At 39.3% G+C, this 20,929-nt stretch overlaps 1 protein-coding gene across 1 annotated transcript in view; it reads right to left on the reverse strand.

Moving 5' to 3' along the window:
- Window positions 1-718: 718 nt before the first annotated feature.
- Window positions 719-20,929, reverse strand: part of LOC146312465 (1-phosphatidylinositol 4,5-bisphosphate phosphodiesterase delta-3-A-like) — a 37,310-nt gene continuing 17,099 nt past the window's right edge. Inside the window, exons 4-16 of the mRNA XM_084741080.1 lie at window positions 15,694-15,922; window positions 14,834-14,963; window positions 14,440-14,665; window positions 12,732-12,933; window positions 8,973-9,117; window positions 8,688-8,840; window positions 5,083-5,226; window positions 4,832-4,991; window positions 3,340-3,456; window positions 3,023-3,201; window positions 2,732-2,867; window positions 1,295-1,444; window positions 719-1,205 (exon numbers count right to left, since the gene is read on the reverse strand). Of these exons, the coding sequence (XP_084597206.1) occupies window positions 1,045-1,205; window positions 1,295-1,444; window positions 2,732-2,867; window positions 3,023-3,201; window positions 3,340-3,456; window positions 4,832-4,991; window positions 5,083-5,226; window positions 8,688-8,840; window positions 8,973-9,117; window positions 12,732-12,933; window positions 14,440-14,665; window positions 14,834-14,963; window positions 15,694-15,922 (2,132 nt within the window). The 3' untranslated portion in view covers window positions 719-1,044. The remainder of the gene's footprint in view (window positions 1,206-1,294; window positions 1,445-2,731; window positions 2,868-3,022; window positions 3,202-3,339; window positions 3,457-4,831; window positions 4,992-5,082; window positions 5,227-8,687; window positions 8,841-8,972; window positions 9,118-12,731; window positions 12,934-14,439; window positions 14,666-14,833; window positions 14,964-15,693; window positions 15,923-20,929) is intronic.

Raw genomic sequence — 20,929 nt, forward strand, 5'->3', positions numbered from 1 at the left:
TGACTCCATTGCATACTATTTATAAAGTCATTACTTGAGATGTAGGCTTTCTGTAACCCTGCAAGGCAGTTGGATTTGCAAGAATCCATCTTGCCAGGCTTCAAGTTATTTGTTTGTGTTAGCACCAGAACTAGTGCAGCCAATCAGCATCCTAGGAGGGACTACGGGCAGCTACCAGCATGGTTTTAGTTGTGACAGCGAGAAGTGTCCATGGAAACGTTGATCTGATTGGTTGAAGTATGCCCGTGTTAGACATGATAGACAGGTAGTTCATCCAATCACCTGCCAAGTGTTTTTTTTAAAGTGCCTGCCCTTTTCCAAACAGTTTCTAAGGACTACTTCCCAGATGGTTCTGTGTTAACGAACCATCAGGAGTGTCAGGTTAGGCTTTCTACCCTAACCTAAGTAAAGTTTGACTCACATACCAGCCAACATTTCTAGACTATTCAAATAAAATAGACACGACAATAAGTTAAAAAGTCTTTCCTTCAGAAGTTTAAAGTCTAGCACCAAACTTTGGTCATGGCCTCGTAGATTAATGTACTGTATGTAGACCTCTGCATGCTGGTTCAGTGGGTTGTCATTAAGTTCTAGCTTCAGGTATCCACCAGTCACAGTGACTGCTAGATCTTTTTTGAGGTAAAGCTACCAACCACAGCTGAAACTGACATTTGATGTGACAATATTATATATAATATAAATATGACAATATTTACCTTCCTGATTGTATCTGTTTTGTTTGTTTTGACACCCTTAGGAAGATCAGGGGGTTAATCACAACACTCACTAGTTGTAAGCCTCACAGGCCAGTGCTTTTGTTTTCTATCTTCTTCATAAAATTGCAATACTGGTCAGTTTTACCTCCTCTTATTCCATAAAACATAGTCAGATTGGGGATATAGCTGCAACATTTGCATGGTTTACAAAGTTAGAACCTTTAAGATTTATGAATTAGGGCCCAGATCATTGGATCAAGGCAGATATGTCCTGGGATCTTCCCATGGTGGCATCCATGTATCATGTTGCTCTGGAGCAGAGGTGGGATTAGGGTCTCTTGGATGAAGACTTAGCTGGTGACATGGCCGGTGATTTAGCTGACGATTTCGACGGGCTGCCCTGACACGGGGTGATCTTAACATGGATGAAGAGCGAGGAAGGTGAAAGGCTGGAGCCGTCCAGCTTAAGCAGCCGGACATGACGGTAACCTGCAGAGATAAAGGAAAGCAGGTCAGGAGGGCAGATCTACGTCACAGCCCCCATCATAACCCAACTCCACTGTCCCACACACACACACCTGTACGCAGACTGTTGAAGGGCAGGGTGAACTGTCCCAGGAAGTCATTGCTGGAAGTGTAGTCATGGTCCTCCACCATGAAGCGAACCAGAGCCAGTTCAGGGACATGGACGGTAAAGTTAAAGGTGCAGTCCCACCGTGGGTTAAAGCCTGAAAAAAAGAGAGAATCTTCACTAACAGACTTATTCACACTAATCTGCGCAATTTCACCTGATGAACTTTGTGTGAGCTCATTTTCATGTTTATGTGGTTCACAACCATTTTTGTCTGGCTGTAATTTAACACTACAAGACTGACACGACACTGTCATAACCATGGCAGGCACATGTCATGAACATGAAGGGATCTTTATGAATGTTTATGACATTTGCAATTAAGTGTCATCTTTCATGCCTCTTTAGTTGATATCAAGGGAATTATTCATGATGCTGAGATAAAAGCTTTTGACAGTAATAATACTTAATTACATCTTTATGACAAGTACAAGATGTGTCACCGTAGTTGTGGGCAAGAAAAATATTCATGACATAATTCTAATGGTTTCATGACAGCCAACGTCAAAACCACAAATGAATTTAATGTTAAAACATAAAGCTTTACACTTTCTTTAAGACTAATAATTAGAATTGCTATGGCAAGTTTATTACAGGTTATGTTGCCTTGGCTAATGTCAAGCTATCATAACAAACCCTTTGTCTTAGTTTACATCAAGCTGTCTTGGTTAATGTCAAGTTCTCATAACAAAGACATTACTGTTTTGTTTAATGTCAAGTTCTATTGGTTAATGTTCAGTGGTCACAACAAAGACAATGACAGGTCATGTTGTCTTGGTTAAAGTCAAGTTGTTGTAATAATGACAGTAATAGCTTATGTTATCATAAGCAAGGGCAACCCTGAGGAACCAATCCTGTTAATCAGGGGGTGGAGCTACATATATAATTATCCCAGCCCACAGGAGAAGACGGATATAGCCAGTTACTGCGATTTACTAGCAAATCAGAAGAGAAGCCAGGCGCAGCTACTTAGTCGTAGGGGTTGGGGGTGTGGTGTGTGGAGAGGGTGGGGACTATTTGCATGAATCTTTGAATGCTAAATGAGGCAAGGTATAGTTAAATGTAAACTATTTTAACAAAGTATTTGAACTTAGTTTGCAAAAAAAACATAAACACAATTTATTACTTCTTGCAGAGTATTCTGTTGTTTCAAGAATGACTGGAGGTGGATTTTAACATGTATTTTATAAAATTGGTATATTAAAATTATTATTCAGTAACTGGTATAGAAGTACCTGTATTGGTTTTAAAAATTTCTAAAAGATCCACAGCCCTGTTTCAGCCATCTATCCATTATTTGTATCCATTGTTTTGAGCTTTCATGTATGCCTACTCTCTTTACAGCAATAACACAGAGTGTTCATTATTATGTGGATATATTTACCATTGTTGTCAACATGATGAGTTTTCTTCTTATTGTTGTCTATGGGAACACCATGTACCTCCACCCACACCTGAGGGTCCACGATGGAGCTGGGCTTGTCCCACTCTGGTTTAGGCAGCTGTTGAGCTGAAATAACCTGGAACAACAATAAGAATAAATAATTCCTATGATACTGAAGATTATCATTGTATTTCCAATACAAATTGACAATGGGGAAAATACTTTTGAAACCTGCAGTTTCACCTTTTTCCTTCTCGCTGTTGATTCAGGGCAGCTGTAGGGTCATCTTACCTTCACAGTGAGCAGGACGGGTTTGTGGCCCGGACCTCCACCAACGTTCTCAGGGTTAAACGCGATGTCAGGATGGCACATGAAGGAAGGCTTCAGGGCGTACCCACACTGACCGTTCTGCAAGAACCTGCCACGGTTCAGGTCCATCTGCTCGCCAGGGGTCTGGAAATTCAAAGCCACTGGAGAGAACACAACTGAGTTAGCAACATACATTTCTGTCTACAGCAATGTTGTTTTGACGCGACCACTGGGGACCAAATTAGACCAAGGAGAGGACGGTACAGCAGGAGGACCTCTGCTTCAGAATAAGCTCTCACCGATCTGACAGCCTCCGTTCCACATCTCCTGAGGGTTGTAGTTGGAGGACTGGAGGCGCTGGCCTGAGGGGTAGATCCTGCTGAGCTGGTGGCTGTTGTGACGCACAAAATGGATCCCTGGAGGGGAAGGACAAGAAAAGTCCAATTAGTCCAATGGAGCACCGAAGAAAGAGTCATTCTGTTTTTGTCCCTCTGCTGCCTGAACAAATACAATCAGTAGGTAACTGTCTGTGTCCAACAAAATCTTCATTTAGTAACACTCTCTATGACCACCATGTCTATAAGGCATTATAAGCATACTTACATTGTAGTGTAACTGTAGTTATAAACACCCACATACATATATAATAATGCTTTATAACAATAATCATAGCACATTATAAAGCATTTTACCATGGTTATAAGGTCAGGTTACATAATACTTCATAACTGCTGGTCACTCACTGACTTCTGTTTGGCAGGAGTCATGGTGTAGCATAATTGTCATAGTTGTAATACATTAAAACCATTTTCCAACACATTTTCATCACTGTTATAATGAATTATAATGTGATTACAAGTTACTGTCAGTGGTCATTGGGTTCTTTAAGTAAAGTAATGACATTCCTGAGGCACAGATAAGTCATTAAGTGGTTATCATTGGCTTTAAACTTAAAAAAGTGCAAGAACTAAACACAAAACGGGGCTTCATAGAAATAAGAGAAATTTTTGATGCCGATCAACTGAATGATGGACATTTACATTTCAATTATGAAATGTTTCCCCAAAAAAATAGTTGTAAAGTATTCGAATAATTTTATATTACATTATAACTGTGATTATAATGTATTATAAAAGGGTTATAGTATGTTACAACTATTTGAATTATAATACATCCTTGACAAAAATGTCATGAGTATCGTGAACGATGAGTGAATATTTATGAGTGCTTATGTGTGCATAGATTATTATTCAGTTACTTTGGTTCTTAAGTTCTTTATCTATATACATATAATAAAACAAATGAGAAGAAATAACAATAACATAAAAAATGCACACGCTGTGAGATGAAAAAAAAAACAAGAAATCCACCTAAAATTAAAATTAAAGATGGCTAATAAAAGGACAGAATACAAATTCCACAAACAATACTAACATAACAATGTTTTTTTCTAATTTTTTTTCTCAATGACTTCATATATGAAGATCATATAGGCACTTTGTTTTACATTAAGGGACAATTTATTGAACCAGATATCTGTCCTATCAAGAATTTAGGGGTTAGCTATGTTCATCCTTATCAGTCAGAAAAATATTTGTTTCATTGGCATATAAAATAAAAAGCACTTCTTTTTATATTAAATGAAAAATCATTGTTGTATATAAGAAATAAGAGAGAACCTAGTATGGAACCTTACAGAAGGACATACTGTATTTCCATTTCTTGCAGTTGTAGGCAAACTATCTCCCTTCACTTTGAGGAGGTACGTTCAGTCACGTGTACACATCATACCTGAGTCCTTGATGTGTCTGAGCGCTTCGCTCTCAGAGAAGGAGGACATGTCGGTCTCTGGGTTTCTGGCTGCTTGTTCAAAGCCTTTAAAGGGAACACTCTGGGTGTACACCACCAGGTCTGACAGCTCCCGACTCAGCTTAGACACACCTGGCTGAGACTGCAAACACAGACACAAATCGTGTTTTTTAAATTTTTCAGTGAGAGCCACAGTTGGTAGGATAAAGGTGAGCTGGTGGTGTCGAACCCACCTTCTTGTCTTCCTTCTTCTTCCTGGGTTTGGCTTCGCAGCGGCAGGCCTCCTCGTCTGAGGAGCTGAGGTCTGAGGAGCTGGACGAGCACTCCCCCAACACGTGCTCCTTCTTCCCCTTCACCAGGATTTTATGCTTCAGATCCTGCACACGACAAACACATTATATTAACAACTTGTTATGCAGCTCAGCTTCCAATGACTGCTACTTTATGATCTCCACCAGTACTACAAAAATACTGCTACTACCACTACTACAGTATTAAGAATATTTCTCTTACTAATATCACAAGCCTTCCAGGGGTAGACAGTAATTAAGTACATTGCACTTTAACAAACCCTAGTACCCCTAATCCACAAGTACTGCATTTTTGCAGTAGTAACCCCAAAATCAGTGTTCGTACAGTTTTTTAAGAGTAAAATTCAAGTACTTTTCAAGCACTTTCGAGGTATCTGCACCACAGATTTCCTGACTCTCAAAGCATTTACCATAAGACCTAGCTTGTTGGTTTAAACTAAAGTCCCGCCTCTAACTGGACAGATGACTAATCATACTTGAGGATAATGGGATGGCTCTTGGGGTGGCCCATCAGATTTCAGGGGTGGTGATACGAGTGAACTACGTTTCCATTTTCCCAGGCAAAAGTTACATTGACTGGTACATTAGCCAGTTCAAATGAAGCGTGAGGAGATTTTTATTCATATTAATTTGTTTTTTACTTTATATTTTGTGATTATTATAGAGGAAACACTACCGCTTTTATCCACAGGGGGCTCCAAAATCAACAAAATTTGAAAGTTCTTTATAACAGCTTTAAGAAAACATTGTAATACTTCTTCTATTATTACTACTTTTATCATCAGTGTTAATAATATAATAATGCACGACAGTGGTTAGATAATGATAAAACAGTTTATTGATTTATTTATTTATCTGATAGAGGAGCACAAAACAGAGAAAAACATCATGTTGAGAAAATGAACAGCAGCGCTCTCTGGTACCACAGAGAGTGCACAAGTGTGTTGCTCTAACAGAGAAGACTGATGTTCCAAACTCAGTAGATCTGTTCTGTATCGCACAGTCACCTCTGCTGGTCTTCCTAGTTGTCCTCTCATTATCTGTGCACAGTGATATGGACTCTTTTAATAGGGAGGAACATCAGCAGGACACACAGAGCTGTCAGAGGTCAGGAGATTGTACCTGTAAATCATGTTACAGTGATTGTAACGTGATGGCTTCGTGTCCAGTGCTCTCAGTGTCTACAGAGTTGTTTTTCCAGTTTGTGATACAGTATGAAATGTGTGAAAAAACTACTGAGAGCATGTACAGTTTCACTCCATCTACACTGTAAAAAAATATACAGGAATTTAGTGGAAGAAGCTAATCTTTCCTCATCACTCAATGTAAATTTTAAAGTTTTATCTATTCAAGTTAATTACACTCAGAATTTATAGTATTTATTTGAAATAATTCAACTTGTCTCACTACATCTGAGCCTTTTTTTTTTTACCCTGAACTGTGCATAAACTACAAATTATATGAACTTTTTTCTTTTAAGTACAAAAATGAGAATTCATCATTTATCTTATTGGTGTCTGCAATGAGAAATGTAATGAAAAAGAAATGATTGGTTATTGTATCAACTGACAAATAGCTGTATCATGCATCCCTAATAAACAATAAAATACTCTGAAAGGGGCCAGTTTGCATTGAGTAAAGTTGCTTTTGGTGTTTTAGGTAAAAATTTGAAATGCATTTATTTTGTAAATTTTTTGTATTTTTTGTCTGAGTAAAGGATCCAATGACTTTTTCTCCACCATGGCTTTTTATATTGATTTCCATAAAGTGATTTTAAACACTGGCATGTTCAGCTATCTTAAACTCGACATATAGTAATACGTAGTAATTATTATATAAATGGGATAAAACAGTCAAACAGGGTCCTATTAAGCCAGAGGAAAGAAAAAAAATCATACACCCGTTGTGATGGTTGCATATAATAATGAATAAGAACTGTTATTTATTTCCATTTAATTTTTCTGGCATAGTCACAGAGAGCTACTGCAGAGGGGTAAAAGAGCCACATGTGGGTCTGGAGCCGCAGGTTGCAAACTCCTGGACTAGAAGAAAGACTCATTCATGAAATTAAGTCACGAACCATAGTGGGCCTGTAACAGACTCTGAGCTCCCTTTACACTATTTCCTGTAGCTGTTTAAGTAACATTAATAATTAAATAATATAGTAATTATTATAATATTTTTTATTAATAATTATTAATAATTAAATACAATTTCTTTAATGAATATAATTTGTGGTGCTGTTAGATTGCTGCAGATTGCTGTGTGGGTATGGAAATTTAGAAAATCTATCTTTTTTCTGTACATTTTAATTTTGGACTTTACAACGCTCTGAAGTTACTGGAAATGTTTCACAGCTGTGTCCTGGTGAGTCTGTGAACTAGCTTTACATGTGAAGTTTGTGGATGTATGAACTGAATCTGTCCATGTAAAATTAATTATTTTCAGCCGATATCTCAGTAACAGCAGGCTGAGCTAACAAAGCAGTGTAGTGTTTATATGTGTGGTATTTATTCAGTTTGGGAAATCTCACGACCTCTAGAAAACGTCAGTGTTAGCTCAGGTTGGCTGCTGACTCAACAGGGACTAGATATCATCTCTGTTGCTAGGGTGTTACTAAGGGCTCTACTGATGTGAGAGAAAATTGCCCCAATATGAATAAATCTTGATTCTGTCTGTCAGATTGTCTGGATCCTGCTGTATAATTGCAATATTACAGTCGTAGATGAGCTTGACTGCATCACTGTCGTGCTTATAATCACATTAAAGCGCGTTGTTTAATGACACTACAGGCTCATACATGAAAGAGGTAATACTACTGTACTATGAAGGAGCCTCAAGGGAGACAAGTGACCACTGTGGCACAGATCATGAGTGCACACAGAATGCAGAGTAAGTGGGACACAGAAGAGCAAATGGTCCCAGATTTCTCTTCTAACACAAACAGTCACAGATGTAAAGTCGTGACATACTTCCAAACCCTGTAACTGCTGATCTTATCATCTACAGTTCAGATTCTAATTCATTTTTAGTAGTTTTTTTTTTTTTTTTTATGTCTTTCTCAGCTTCAGCTGTTTGTGTCTTTATATTTCTGTTTGTGCATGTGCCTTGATCTTGAACAGTTGAAGTAACAGTCTGCTCTCTTCACACATACTGCTAACAGATCACCAGCTGACAACAAGACAAAGAAAGTGTTTATAAATGCCTCAAATACATAACTGAGTCCTGCAGGGCACTGTGAGAGAGTCAGAATGAAAACTTTGAGAGCCAGTCAGTGGCTATTTTTAACCTCATCCACATTCCATTCTGAAAAGTCGCATGCACACTCCAAATATCTGTCTGCACGAATCATTTAATCGTATCAGGTTTTATAATCTTGCCATTGTGTAAGAAAATTGAATGTAGGTCCAGTACATGCAGGCCTAATCTACTGTTTGTCCTCAATTAAAGACACCATTAGTCTCAATAGATAGTCTTATGTGGACTGAGCTCTCATCTGGTTATGGAACAGTGTTTCCTTGCTATACCTCAGGAGAAGGCAGCTTGTGTGGATCCACATCATCCAGGGGTTTAGTGAGCAGCTTGTCTCCCAGGATGGATCGCAGGTGGCGGGCCATGACGGTCTGCTGCTCCACGGAGCAGTGGTTCTCCAGGGACAGGATCAGGGGGTACGGAGACGCCTGGGAGACGGGGACGATGGTGCAAAGTCAGTGAGAAAAGGAAAAGAAGGGGTAGAAATCATCTGCATCTGTATCTCTGCAAAGGAGACCAAGACAAAATACTGTGTTTTTTTTCAGCTGTTAATTACTCACTTTAAAAGCATATTCATTGATAGTCTCAATGACTTCGACAAAGGGCACTTTGGAAGTGAGTGTGTGTCCATGGTAGATGACTGGCTCTCCTTTGTCTCCGTCCCAACAGTCCAGCTCCACACAGCGGCAGCCTTGGTTCAGCGCTCTGAGAGAAAAATCATAGTTAAGCATCTTTAAAACAGAGATGACTGAAAAGGTGTAATTTAAGAGCTTGTAACTGATCTGTGACCTTTATAACTTTCTGTGTTCCTGCATACTACTATATGCAGGTAATGCAGCTACATTGGGGCCAATCAGGGCCTGCATGCATGAGCCCCAGATAATTTACATCGCACGGTCAGGCCCTGATCATTATGTGATTTATAAGTACCATTTCAAGAGATCAGCAAATAGCCTGTCATTGTGTGAACACAGCTTTTCACTTTTCAGTTGCACAGTAGGTATTTATAGTGCTTCTTCCTTCAAAACACTTATTTCAGGGTGTCACATGCTTCATTCTTCAAATAAACAACATTAAAAATAACATAAAATAAGTTTTAAATATGCAAGCATATAGTTTATTGACTCATATGGGTTATTGCAGTTATGGACATGCACCACAGTACTGCACAAACACAAAACAGGTTTCAGCAGTAAAAACAGAAAGAAGTGTAGTGGTATATTTTGTGCACCAGATATCCCATCCAGGGCAATATTTATCCTTTAGGCACGAGACTCATTCCATCAACTGTAGTTCATGCCTCAGACTTGTTCTATCCAGGGTAACAGCTATCCTTTAGGCACGAGACTCATTCCATCAAGGGGGACACATATCCTTTGCGCACGAGACTTATTCTATCAGCCGTAGTTCGTGTCTCAGGCTTGTTCCATCCAGGACAACATTCCCTTTTATGGAAGATCATGATGCCATCCGGCAATGTTAGTGAGGCTGGGGATCTTGGAGATGTGCCTGGTGCTGACCACGCAGATAAGATATCAGACCAGCTGCTATGATGTCATTTAAACAGTTCAGTGTTCTTTTCATGTAATGCATTGTGAGCCAAAATGTTCAAAGTGGGAGGAGGCGCCTAGAGCCTCCTAAACAGTATATAACAAGGTGTTTTGCACCTCTTTCTTCAGTCTAAACCTGGGTTTGACTCAAGTTTGTTGATTTTTCTACCTAGAGAGACCAATAAACTTTGTGTGGCAGAACTTTGTTGCTCCTCCAGTGATTTTTCCCGACTTTGCCTGATTCTTCTTTTTGATGGTTTTGAACTTTGAAAATATACAAGTGATAACAGTGGTTTTTTATTGAGGTTTTTAGGGTGTTGTGGCTCTAAGCCCAGACCTTACTGGCCTATTTTTCTGAGCTTTTTTGTCACGACAGAAGCAGCCAAGAAAGCTGCAAGAGTCACTTAAGGACAATCCAAGCTTCCGAAAGCAATAGCAAGCATGAGTTGTTCCCATGGATGTATTATGGAGAGGGTGCCCATGATGTAAGTACTGTAGGACTTCTTTATTATTTATTTCACTTAATAATCAACCTACACACTTGTGTTCTTTTTGTTTAAAATGCCTACGTGCAGACATGAATAATGTTGTCACTTTAAAGGTGCACCATCACCGGTTATACTGTGTTTTTGTGTGTGCAGGTGCACTGTCACCCGTTATAGCTTGCTATATTTTTCATTATTTCATTTCACTTCCACGTCAGCTCGGTAGGCTGTCTTATGATTATGTGTACGTGCAGCAGGTCAGGGCAGGTCACGTCAGCTGTTAGCCAAAAAGCTAACCGAAGCATGGAGGATGATGGAGATGAAGAGAAGCACACTGTTCACTTGTGGAAGTATTGTCATTTTTTTGAGTTTGTTTGGCTCTACCAGAGGGAAGTATGCACACTCAGAGAGGTCAGCTTTGTTTCCACCACAGCTGACATCTGGACAGATAATTGCTGGATCAGCAACTCTGGAGTGCAACAAGGCCACCAACTTGATACCAAGTAATAATTAGTGTTATGCACTTACTTAGTAAAAGGTAACTTATTACACTTCCTAAGTAACTTGCCCAACAATGTCTACAGATTACATGTCTTGCAAGATATGAAGTCTGAATGTAAAGAAACATTCTGGCCTCACAGTGACCAGAGCTGATGGTGTGTTTGGCTGCTCCTCTCCAGCTTGTTCAGATGATGAGAGCAAAAAGTTTCCCTATAGCTGCTATTTAAGTGTTTAGTAGTCCAGCAAATGGAATTATACAGTGAGTTATAAACAAACCTGGCACTTTATAGTCTACCATCCATCCTTTTTAAGATCTGGATAATGGCCAGGTAGTCCAGGCATCCTTCTGCATAACAGCATCTTGCAGCTCCTCCTGGGAGATCCTTCCTCACCTCCTTTACTCTCCTCTCTCCTTGAAATACGTTTGGGTTCCATGTGTGGTGCAGCTTGCATGTTATAATTCATAAGCATCTCATTACTGTAAAGGAAAGAATCTCTGCCTGTTTGCCCTCAGATTTTCTTGACAACAGTTCATTCGTCTGGCCAGATGGTGGCACAATAACAACAAACTTCATGTTTTGGTTTGTAAAATTGGAACCATAAGTTAATTCTTTTTTTCTTGAAAGTCTGTTCTTCTGTAATCTATCCATACCTGTATTTTTGTGTCTCGCCCTAAAATTTTGAGTAAGTCACCAAATTTGGTCCTTAACATCTGAAGCTTAACAGCTGAAGTTTTTAGATATTTCATCAGAGATCAGAAGTAACTAAGCAACCATGCTTTGTTACAGTGCTCCAGTTCATGTATCTGTACTTTTGCTCCCTACATTTTGACACAAATATCTGTTCTCTCTGCTGCTTACATTTTTGAAACAGGTTTGCTACTGTAGTTTTAATGCCAGATGGAGAAAAAAAAGACGCAACAAGACAAAAATGATGTAAAAGGTGTAACAAGACAAACGTAAAATAACAAGACCAAACTTGCGTAAAAGGTGTAATGAGACCAACAAGACTTAACAATACAAAAACAACATAACAAGATGTTACAAGACAACGATGTAAAAAATGTGAACAAACTGCCAATGATGTAACAAGAGGAAAACAAAGTAAAAAACACAGCAAAAAGAAAAAGATGCAACGAGACAAAAATGACGTAAAAGATGTAACAACCACATTTGGTGGTCGTCCGAGTGACCATGACAAATTTGGCGCCATTTGGCAAATAGGTGGCGCTGTGGCAGCATCATCTAACTATAAAGGAAGGAATCTGTGCCAGTATGTATGTGTGTATGAATGTCCTCTGTATATCTTGAGAACTGTACATCTGATCAACTTTACACTTTGTGGGCATGTTGCCAAGGACATAAAGGAGCACAGAATTGAGTGTGAAGGCAATCAGGTGAGTGGTTCTTGAGAAAGCTCCAGGGAACACTTCAAGCAATTGGTCCACTTTGAACCAGCACACATTCTGAATGGGCAGCCCCCTGAACAGGCACTGCTCTAGTTTCTTTATAAATCAAACGCTGAGGCCATGGAGAGTTATTTAAGGCCAGTCCGAGTAAACTAAGGCTTTCAAGCTACGATGTTCTGGTAACCAAAATTCATTTACTTTTGCTTCTTCAAGTCATACAATTGCCTCAATGTGCAATGTGTCACATCCACTGCTGCACCTGCAACTGCTGACTGTGTTAGTAAGTGATCCAAATCAACTGTGAAGATGAAAATAACTGAACCTTATCTGATGCTGAAAACAATTCAGTTCAGCAGCGTCTCTGTTCAGTCTTACCGGATGTATGGCTCTGTGCTGCTGTCCCCCGTCAGCTGGTCCTTAGTGAGGTAGGTGTTGTGGGAGGAGGAGATGAAGTAGTGTGCCAGCGGGCGTTTCATGTCTTGGTAAACTCGAGCATGCTCCGGGTTAAATACACAGTTCTCCTTAGACAGCATGTACATGGTGAAGCCATTGGGTGTCATGAACTGGTTCTTCTGGGCTGTACTGGGCAAAAGGCACAAATACAAGTTAGCAAAGGAAGGCAGTTATTATACAGGGAGCAAACTGGTGCTGGTGGTTTTAGTGCAGTTGGTGAAATGCAACTAAATATATTACAATTTCAAAAGTGAATTCAATTGTTTCAACCTTGGAGTAAGTAAAATAAATGTAGGTTAAAACACTACACTATAAACTATAGAGGGAAATTGAGATATTAAATTTGCAAAAGGATTAGGTGCAGTGGTTTTATCACAAAACTTTTGCAGCTAACAATTTTCTTTCTTTTACAGTGCTGTGCATGAACATGCTAAAAGAGTGGCGTTCATTGAGCATGCTCATATTTTTAGTGAATGGTAAACTGAATGAATCTGTTTGCAATTAATGAATGTGAACACGAGCGTCATTCACTCCTGAGAGACATAATGGCATAATGGCTCACATTGTCAGCTGATTTAAAGGAAGAGAGCAGCAGAAAGAGAGAGAGTGTGTGTTAATGTGGACAGAAGTGTCAACGTGATATAAAATCTTTCTTTGATCACAGGTCCTCATGTTTCTCTATAGTTCTGTGGTTTATCAGTGAAGTGTATGAACTACACTGCAGGCTGGAGTTGGTTAACACTGAGAAACACTTATATTCATATCTATACAAACACATTTCTGACAATATGATGAAAAAAATCACTAATCAATAATACAACTGATATATTTTCACCAGTAAGGACAAGACTGTAATATTAACTTTTGCAAGAAGGCAGAGTTTTACCACTGACCCCTTGGTGAAGGGTTGAGGGCAGTTGAATAATTGAATAGGTCATATTAAACCACTGTATCTTAAATAAAAATGCACCTCAAAGTAATCAAATTACTGCTGTAACATGTAATAATAGTACTTAAGTATTTTTTTGTACGTTGTTTGAATTCTTTTAGATGTCAGGCATCATCTGCATTCAAAGCAAAGTCTGTCTCTTTTTTTTGCAGAAGACGGGGTTACTATTCTAAGATTTTTGAATTTAAAGTACTTTTACATTTATAAATAAAATAAATACAAACACATGAATATTGTGCACCATTTAGTATAACATCATTATGTAGACTCCAGTGTCCCTGGTAGGAGGAAGCTCTATTTCAAATTAAATCAACTTTAAAAAAAAAGAAGAAAAAAAAGATGAAAAACTGTCAACTAGTTCATTTTTAGGACTGTCAAAATTTTAAAATGTAAATTATGAACATGAAGTGGATCATTTGAATCTCTGAACTGAACTTTGAGCTGTTTTTAAGTGTGAACCTCTACAACACTGGTTCCAGTACTGATACTAGTAACAGAAATGGCTCTGATACAGTTTAACATGCTGCATTCTGTACGCCAGTTTTTAAAATCTCAGTCAGGCCATACACTGATGCTTTCACTGGTATTGTATCGGTGGCCAGCTTGGTGTGCAGAGCCTTTTTGCCGAGACACACCAGATAAATGTTGGGTAATTTTCAATGTATTGGTAGTACACCGTACCCCACTCATTCAGTTCATAGGTGAGTATGACGCTTTGGGCGTGTGTGACTGAAGTGTCCTCCCCCTGGTCCTTGAAGAAATCCCTCAGGTCCAAAGTGGACAGTACACAGCCGTTAGCAGAGTAACGGATGAACACAGCATCCAGCTCCGGTCTCCGTAACAACTCCCTGCAGAAGATTTCAATCTCCCCGTGGTCCAGACGGCCGTCAGCTGACTGGTCACATTTCTGTCAGAGAAACGGAGCGAGACACAGGTGATAACTCTTTGTTCAGGTGTGAACATTTAAAGTTGCTTTCAGTGGTCAGACTCAAGTGACACAGTTAAGGGAAGTCAGTTACTGACTGAAATCACAGACACAGAGCCAATATTTTTAAGTACGTGTGTGTTGTGCTACCTGGAAAAGGCTGCGGGCATACTGGTCATTCAGGTCGATGTTGATCATCTGCAGCAGTGTCTGGACTTCATCATAGCTCATCTTATCATCGTGGTTCTGATCAGCTCGACTCAGATAAGCATGAATCCAGGTGACACAAACAGAGTCAAGGAAACAACAGGAGCAGAAAATGCCAGTTTGAATGTATAGATATAGATCTTCTATACAACGACCCATTTTTACATTTATTGTTAGGTGGCGACCTCTAGCGGCCATAGTAATTATGATGGGAGAAAAGGAGGAAGTCAGTCGACGTAGTTTAAAGTAGTTGGGGATGGATGTACGGGTCAAACAAACAGAGGGATTTTTACCCAGGAGATCAGGGTTTATGTCCTATATGAAATGCCAAAGTTTATTTAAAGTTACTTTTGTTACATTACATTACATCCATGACTTCCATGACATAACTTCCTACACATGACAACACTTCTGCAACATGACATATGTATTTTAACCTAAACTGCATCTCGAGGATGTTTTTTTTTGTTATTCCAGGTTTTTTGGAGCATTTTCTTTGATGAAAAGAGTGGAGGTAGCCAATATATGTTTCTATTGGATGGTACACTCTTGACAGTCTCTTGATACCAGACAATTGGAGATTGTGCTGCCTACCGATCGTCTGGGGATTCCTACTTGCAAGGTAGTAGCTTCTTGAATAGCAACAAGTACAGCTGCTAACTAACCTATGGTCGTCACATTTTTTAAGGACACGCCTTACCAGAAACAATGATCTTCTCTCATTCTACTCAGTACTTAGCATGGTGTTACTGCCCCCGTATGAAGGGCAAGAAACAGCAAAAAACAGGACAAGAAACGGATATTGATCAAGTTTCTCCTTCTGGGTCATGTTATCCACCCTGCCCTGCAGGGTCCTGATGCCACGGATCCAGTGCTGAGCCTCCTCCTGGCTCTGGCAGAGGAGATCCAGACTCTTGCGGGGCCCTTTGAAGACCACCGTCAAACACCGGCCCTCAGGCACTGAACCGACCATCTGACGCAACGTCTCTGACTGGCAACCCTCGCGGACGCACTCCACTTCCATGACGGAGACTGAGGATGAAAAGAAGGTGGAGGAAGAGGAAGAAAGAACAAGTCAATAAAGCATAAGAGTTGATTCGTTATCTGTCCAGTCCATGATGAACTCATGAGTGCTTTATTGTTCCGAGGTCAAGGTTTTGTATTGATCCTTAACCACTATTCCCACAGTGGCTCTGGCACGTCACTGTGCCATGTTTCAGGTCCGTCCCAAACACCCTGACAACAGAAATCATGAACAAGAGTTTAACGGTCTAACTCTGAATTCCCTCTATACAGAATATAGTGTGGCTTCTCATAACACTTCTGCTTGCTGACTTGGTCTTTCTTTTGTAGCATAACCTGATCCTCATCACTAGAGGAGAAACAATGAGGGAAGAGGGAACTTTTAGTCTCTTGCACAACTCTTTGGACCACAGTCTGCATGCTTGGATTGCTTGGATTGCATTACACAATCATAGCTGCCACGTTTGATCTTGTCTATCCATCCATCTCTCAAGCTCTGCATTATCAATTAACACACTTTTCACTGTTCACACAGTTACCTCAATCTCTACCACCTAAACTGCCCTGAGTGTTCATTGCAATCCATTATGCACCTGTAGATTTACTGACACAGAACGGTGCCCCTACCAACAGTTCCATCTGGGCGTTTTTTTCAAATCGGTGATAACGGTGGCAGATTTAACATTGAAATACACTCATTAACGTGGGAAAAGGAAGTGCAGGGACTCAATCAGTGCAGCAGACCTCACCTAACTGGTCACCTAAACCAGACCAGCTGGACCGCAATTGTGGAAGACAGCTGGGATAAGAGCAAGGTAACCCGGCTTAGACCTGAGACAGCGAGTCAGAGAGAGATGCATCATCATTGACCCACTTTAATTCTGCATCAGACATCCTCCTCCTCAACCCCCCACAGAACAAATGCAGATGCAGTGGTATCTAACAAGTTTGGAGGTAAAGTTACTGCAGCTAGTAAGCTAGCATTAGTTAGCCAGACATGCTAATGTGTGCAGCTTATGTTAGAGCAGATGAAGAGTTTAATCCATTCACCACACGTGTACTCTTGTGTTTCATGTTTTTGAGAGACTACTAAAAGACGTCACTGTCCAGACTCATGAAACGCCGAGTATCATTCTTCTCAGAGAATCCTGCACACCTTCAACATGGAGAGAAATGTAAAGCTTGACAGCTCTAGTTACGGTTGCTAAGCTATGATTGGACAGTTAGTGTTTGGAGGCAGGGCTTAGCAAACGGTCATTTCTCTTTATCTGTTTTCTACGTATCTTTCACAAACAAATTAAATGGTCCCCAAATCTTCTCAAATAAGTCTTGCTTCCCTCTTTGTATATATGAGATTTGAGAAAAGTATTATTCCAAAATAGTGCAATTGATTTTTTTTAGCACGCAGAAGGCACATATCTATCATTATTCGTTCACTCTTGGTTTACTTTTGAAAGACTTTTGGGATATTTTTTTCTGTTGTTTTAGCATTATTTTTTCTATGATTAATTAATCAAAATTAATGTGTTATTGGGACAGCTCTAATTATTATATCCTTCTGCATATGCACATGTGGAGTCTACCAAAGGCAACTCACAAAAACAACTCACTCAGTGTGTATTTAAGGTGGTGCCATTTTGAGTCACTACACGATTCATCAATGCAGATTTGTATACACTCACACACACTCACACACACACACACACACACACCTGGAAAGGAAAATATATTGCCTCTGTTCATTGATTTACCTTTTTTTTTTTTAGCATAATCTTTCCTGTCAGTTCCAGAGACCTCAGTTCACATTACCACTATTTGGTTATACTGCTACTACCACTTTTGCTACAACATGCTGTATTTTTTGTGTTATATTTGGATTTGCGTTTGGATGTTGTGTGTGGACTCTTTTTCCGCTGCCTGTCAACAGGAAATCATGGTTCCATGGTATGAGGTTGGGCAAGGACAAGAACTGGCTCCACGGCATGTTTGGTTTTTTGTAATCTGGTTTGCTCTGAAAGCTAAAACACCAGCTTGTACTTGTGTTATATTTTTGCAGGACAGTGTGTAAGGACACAGAGCTAACACTGGCTTGGCAACCAATAACACTGATGACAGTGCTGCACTGTTGAATCTAATTCCTACTAAATATAGACAACTTCAGTGCACAGGTGAGCTGTCTGTCTCCTGGAAACACACACTGTCAACAAATCAAGCAACATTTCCGCAAGTGTTTCCCTGGCAAACCGAGCTGTTTGAGTGTTATTTTCAACCTGTTTGTTCATCCAGCACACCTTGACACTCATTTCCATACGACTGCGTCCGTATATGTGCTCTAAAAACAATCACATCACACTGCGTGATGGATTTGAACAAACCAAATAAAACATCACTACATCATGAACATCAGCTGGTGTTTGCTGAGCTCCATTTGCTCGTGGTTTCACTAGAAACTCCACACGGTTTGTTTAAAATGTCCTGAGAGGTCACAGACTGACAGTAAAGTTCTGTGTCGACCTGACAACTAACAGTCAGAGGGGAATTCTGCACAAAATATACTGAATGTTGTTTCTAAAGAAGATGCTCACAGAGTATAGGTATACTATAATCTCTACAACATGAAATAAAGGAATCTGAATGCTAGATGCAACCTACTTTCAGTGGAAGAAGTACTCAGATCCTTTACTTCAGTAAAAGTATTAGTATTATCAGCTTTTATTTGGTAGTTACCTGCATATTTTTTACGATTTAGAACCTAGCATAATTTGGCCTTGTTCAGGCTGCTAGCACAAGTTAATTTTTTGGCATATCTAGATTGTATCCAGATTGATTTTGCAAAGTTTGGACAGCTACAAACCAATTTAAATGTGATTTTTGCAAGTCAGATCATATTGTATTGTTGTTGATAGACAGATGGTTCATCCAGTCACCTGCCAAATGTTTTTTTGAAAGTGCCTGTCCTTTTCCAAACAGTTTCTAAAGACGAGTTCTCAGATGGTTCTGTGCAACAAACCATCTAGCGTGTCAGTTTATACAGATGCATTTCGCTCTGGCAACTGAAATTTGTGTGTTTGTGTTTTGTGTCATTCATGATACAGTAGACAACGACAAGGACAACACAAAGAGCAGCAGTCCGTGGACAGATGCTGAAACATGCTGGCACTTTGGAGGGAGGCTTCTTTATACCAACTTTACAGTGTGATTATCTGCATTGTTACAGCAGCCAGTGCAGACAGGTTGGTTATGTCTGGATACACTGATCTGATCTGATCTGATCACTTGCAAATAATAGTGCGGTCTTAAAGATATGATTTTTGAAGCAAGATTATGGGAACATGGGACCAAGTGCTTCCTGTGGCATTGATTGTTTAAAACATGAAAAAACTATGAATATGTAGTTTTGGTCTTAGCCTTGCATTTTTTAGGCAGAAAGAATAAACCAACATGAAGGCCAGAGAACTGTTTGCAGCAGAAAGGCAAGCATTTAATTAGACCATGGCACCAAAACTGGTAAAGCAATACAACAATTTAGAAAGTCTTGAAAAAGAAATAAAACACTGGTCTACATAGCAACAGAAAACGGACAGGTCAGCCAAGGAAAACAAACAACAGCAGTCGGAGACAGATTATTTTGCAAACTGCACCCCATACTTTTTGTATGTGAACAAAATTATATTTGGTATCATTTTTTTCCAAATGGAGCTCAGTTACATGATGTCAGTTCTTCATGGTTCTCTTCTGCAACTTGATTTAATGCTGTCAGATTGGTGCAAACAAAACAGATCAGGGAAATTAAGTGTCAGCTTGCTGAGAAGGAATAGTTTAAATGTTATAAAGCAGCTGCAAGTGGGGAGGTTTAATTTTCACCCCATTCCGTTCTGAACTGAATTAATCATCTGTGTTGTATTTTGTGTGCATTACAAGGGAACTTCATTTCACTGTACAACACTGTGCTGTATAGTGATAATAAATGTCCTTGAACCCTTGAATTTTCAAGTTAAAAAAAAAGTCCAGGTGAAGTCATGAGTCACTGGTCCAAGTCGAGTTGCAAGTATTTTCTGATTTTGTCAAGTCCAAAACCTTCAAATTTGTGTCTTGAGTCTGACTTAAATCCAAGTGATGTCCACACTTCTGACATTAACTTGGCATATTAGGATTTGACATTAAAAACCTGACTGCCATGTAAAATATCCATTATTCTAGATTAAACCAATAATCTTGGATTAGGGTTATTAGACCTTCCCTAATGTGAAAGGACCACAAGACAAACCCCTGCACTAGACCACCCAGCTACATTATAGCAAACACATTTGACCTACAACTAGGGGGATAAATTACTGGGTGCGGTTGACAAACTCCCACTCTCTCATACCTACAAAAATGTCAAAGAACTGGAAAAAATTTTGCCAATGGACCTTCCTATGGACTCTCTGTTATTTTTATTAGATGTGTTTCCTGACCACATGTTTACCACAGAACAATGTTATATATTACATGTTTTGTTGATGATTGCAAGAAAGATTATTACTATTAATTGGATGAAACCGAACCCTCCCATGATTGCTCAGTGGTTACAGAAAGTAAAACATGTTTACATGATGGAATATATGACTGCCCAGTTACAGCTAAAAGTACCTATTTTTATGAGAAGGTGGACCCCAGTTATTGACTATCTTGCCTAAGACTCTCATACCTCAATATTTACATTTTATTTAAATAAGTACTGTTATTATCGTTTGACTTATTTTTATTCATCTATTGTTTTTATTTATTGTTTTAAATATCCCTTTTTGGAGTTTCAGAACTAGATAAGGCGTATATGCTCTACCTTTTACAGTGCTATCTCTGCATGACAGATGAGACCCAACCTCAAGATAATTCTTTTTTTTTCTGTTTTGTTTCTTTTATGATGGTTAAATGCCTGTTAATGTGCACTAAAGGCAATAAAGTTCCAAAAAAAAGAATCTACTACTGGATCAGGGAGGGGAAGCCTATAGAATTCAGATCATTCAACTAAAA

Source organism: Lutjanus erythropterus, chromosome 17, assembly GCF_056507025.1.
Source record: "Lutjanus erythropterus isolate fLutEry1 chromosome 17, fLutEry1.hap2, whole genome shotgun sequence".
Taxonomy (NCBI): domain Eukaryota; kingdom Metazoa; phylum Chordata; class Actinopteri; order Lutjaniformes; family Lutjanidae; genus Lutjanus; species Lutjanus erythropterus.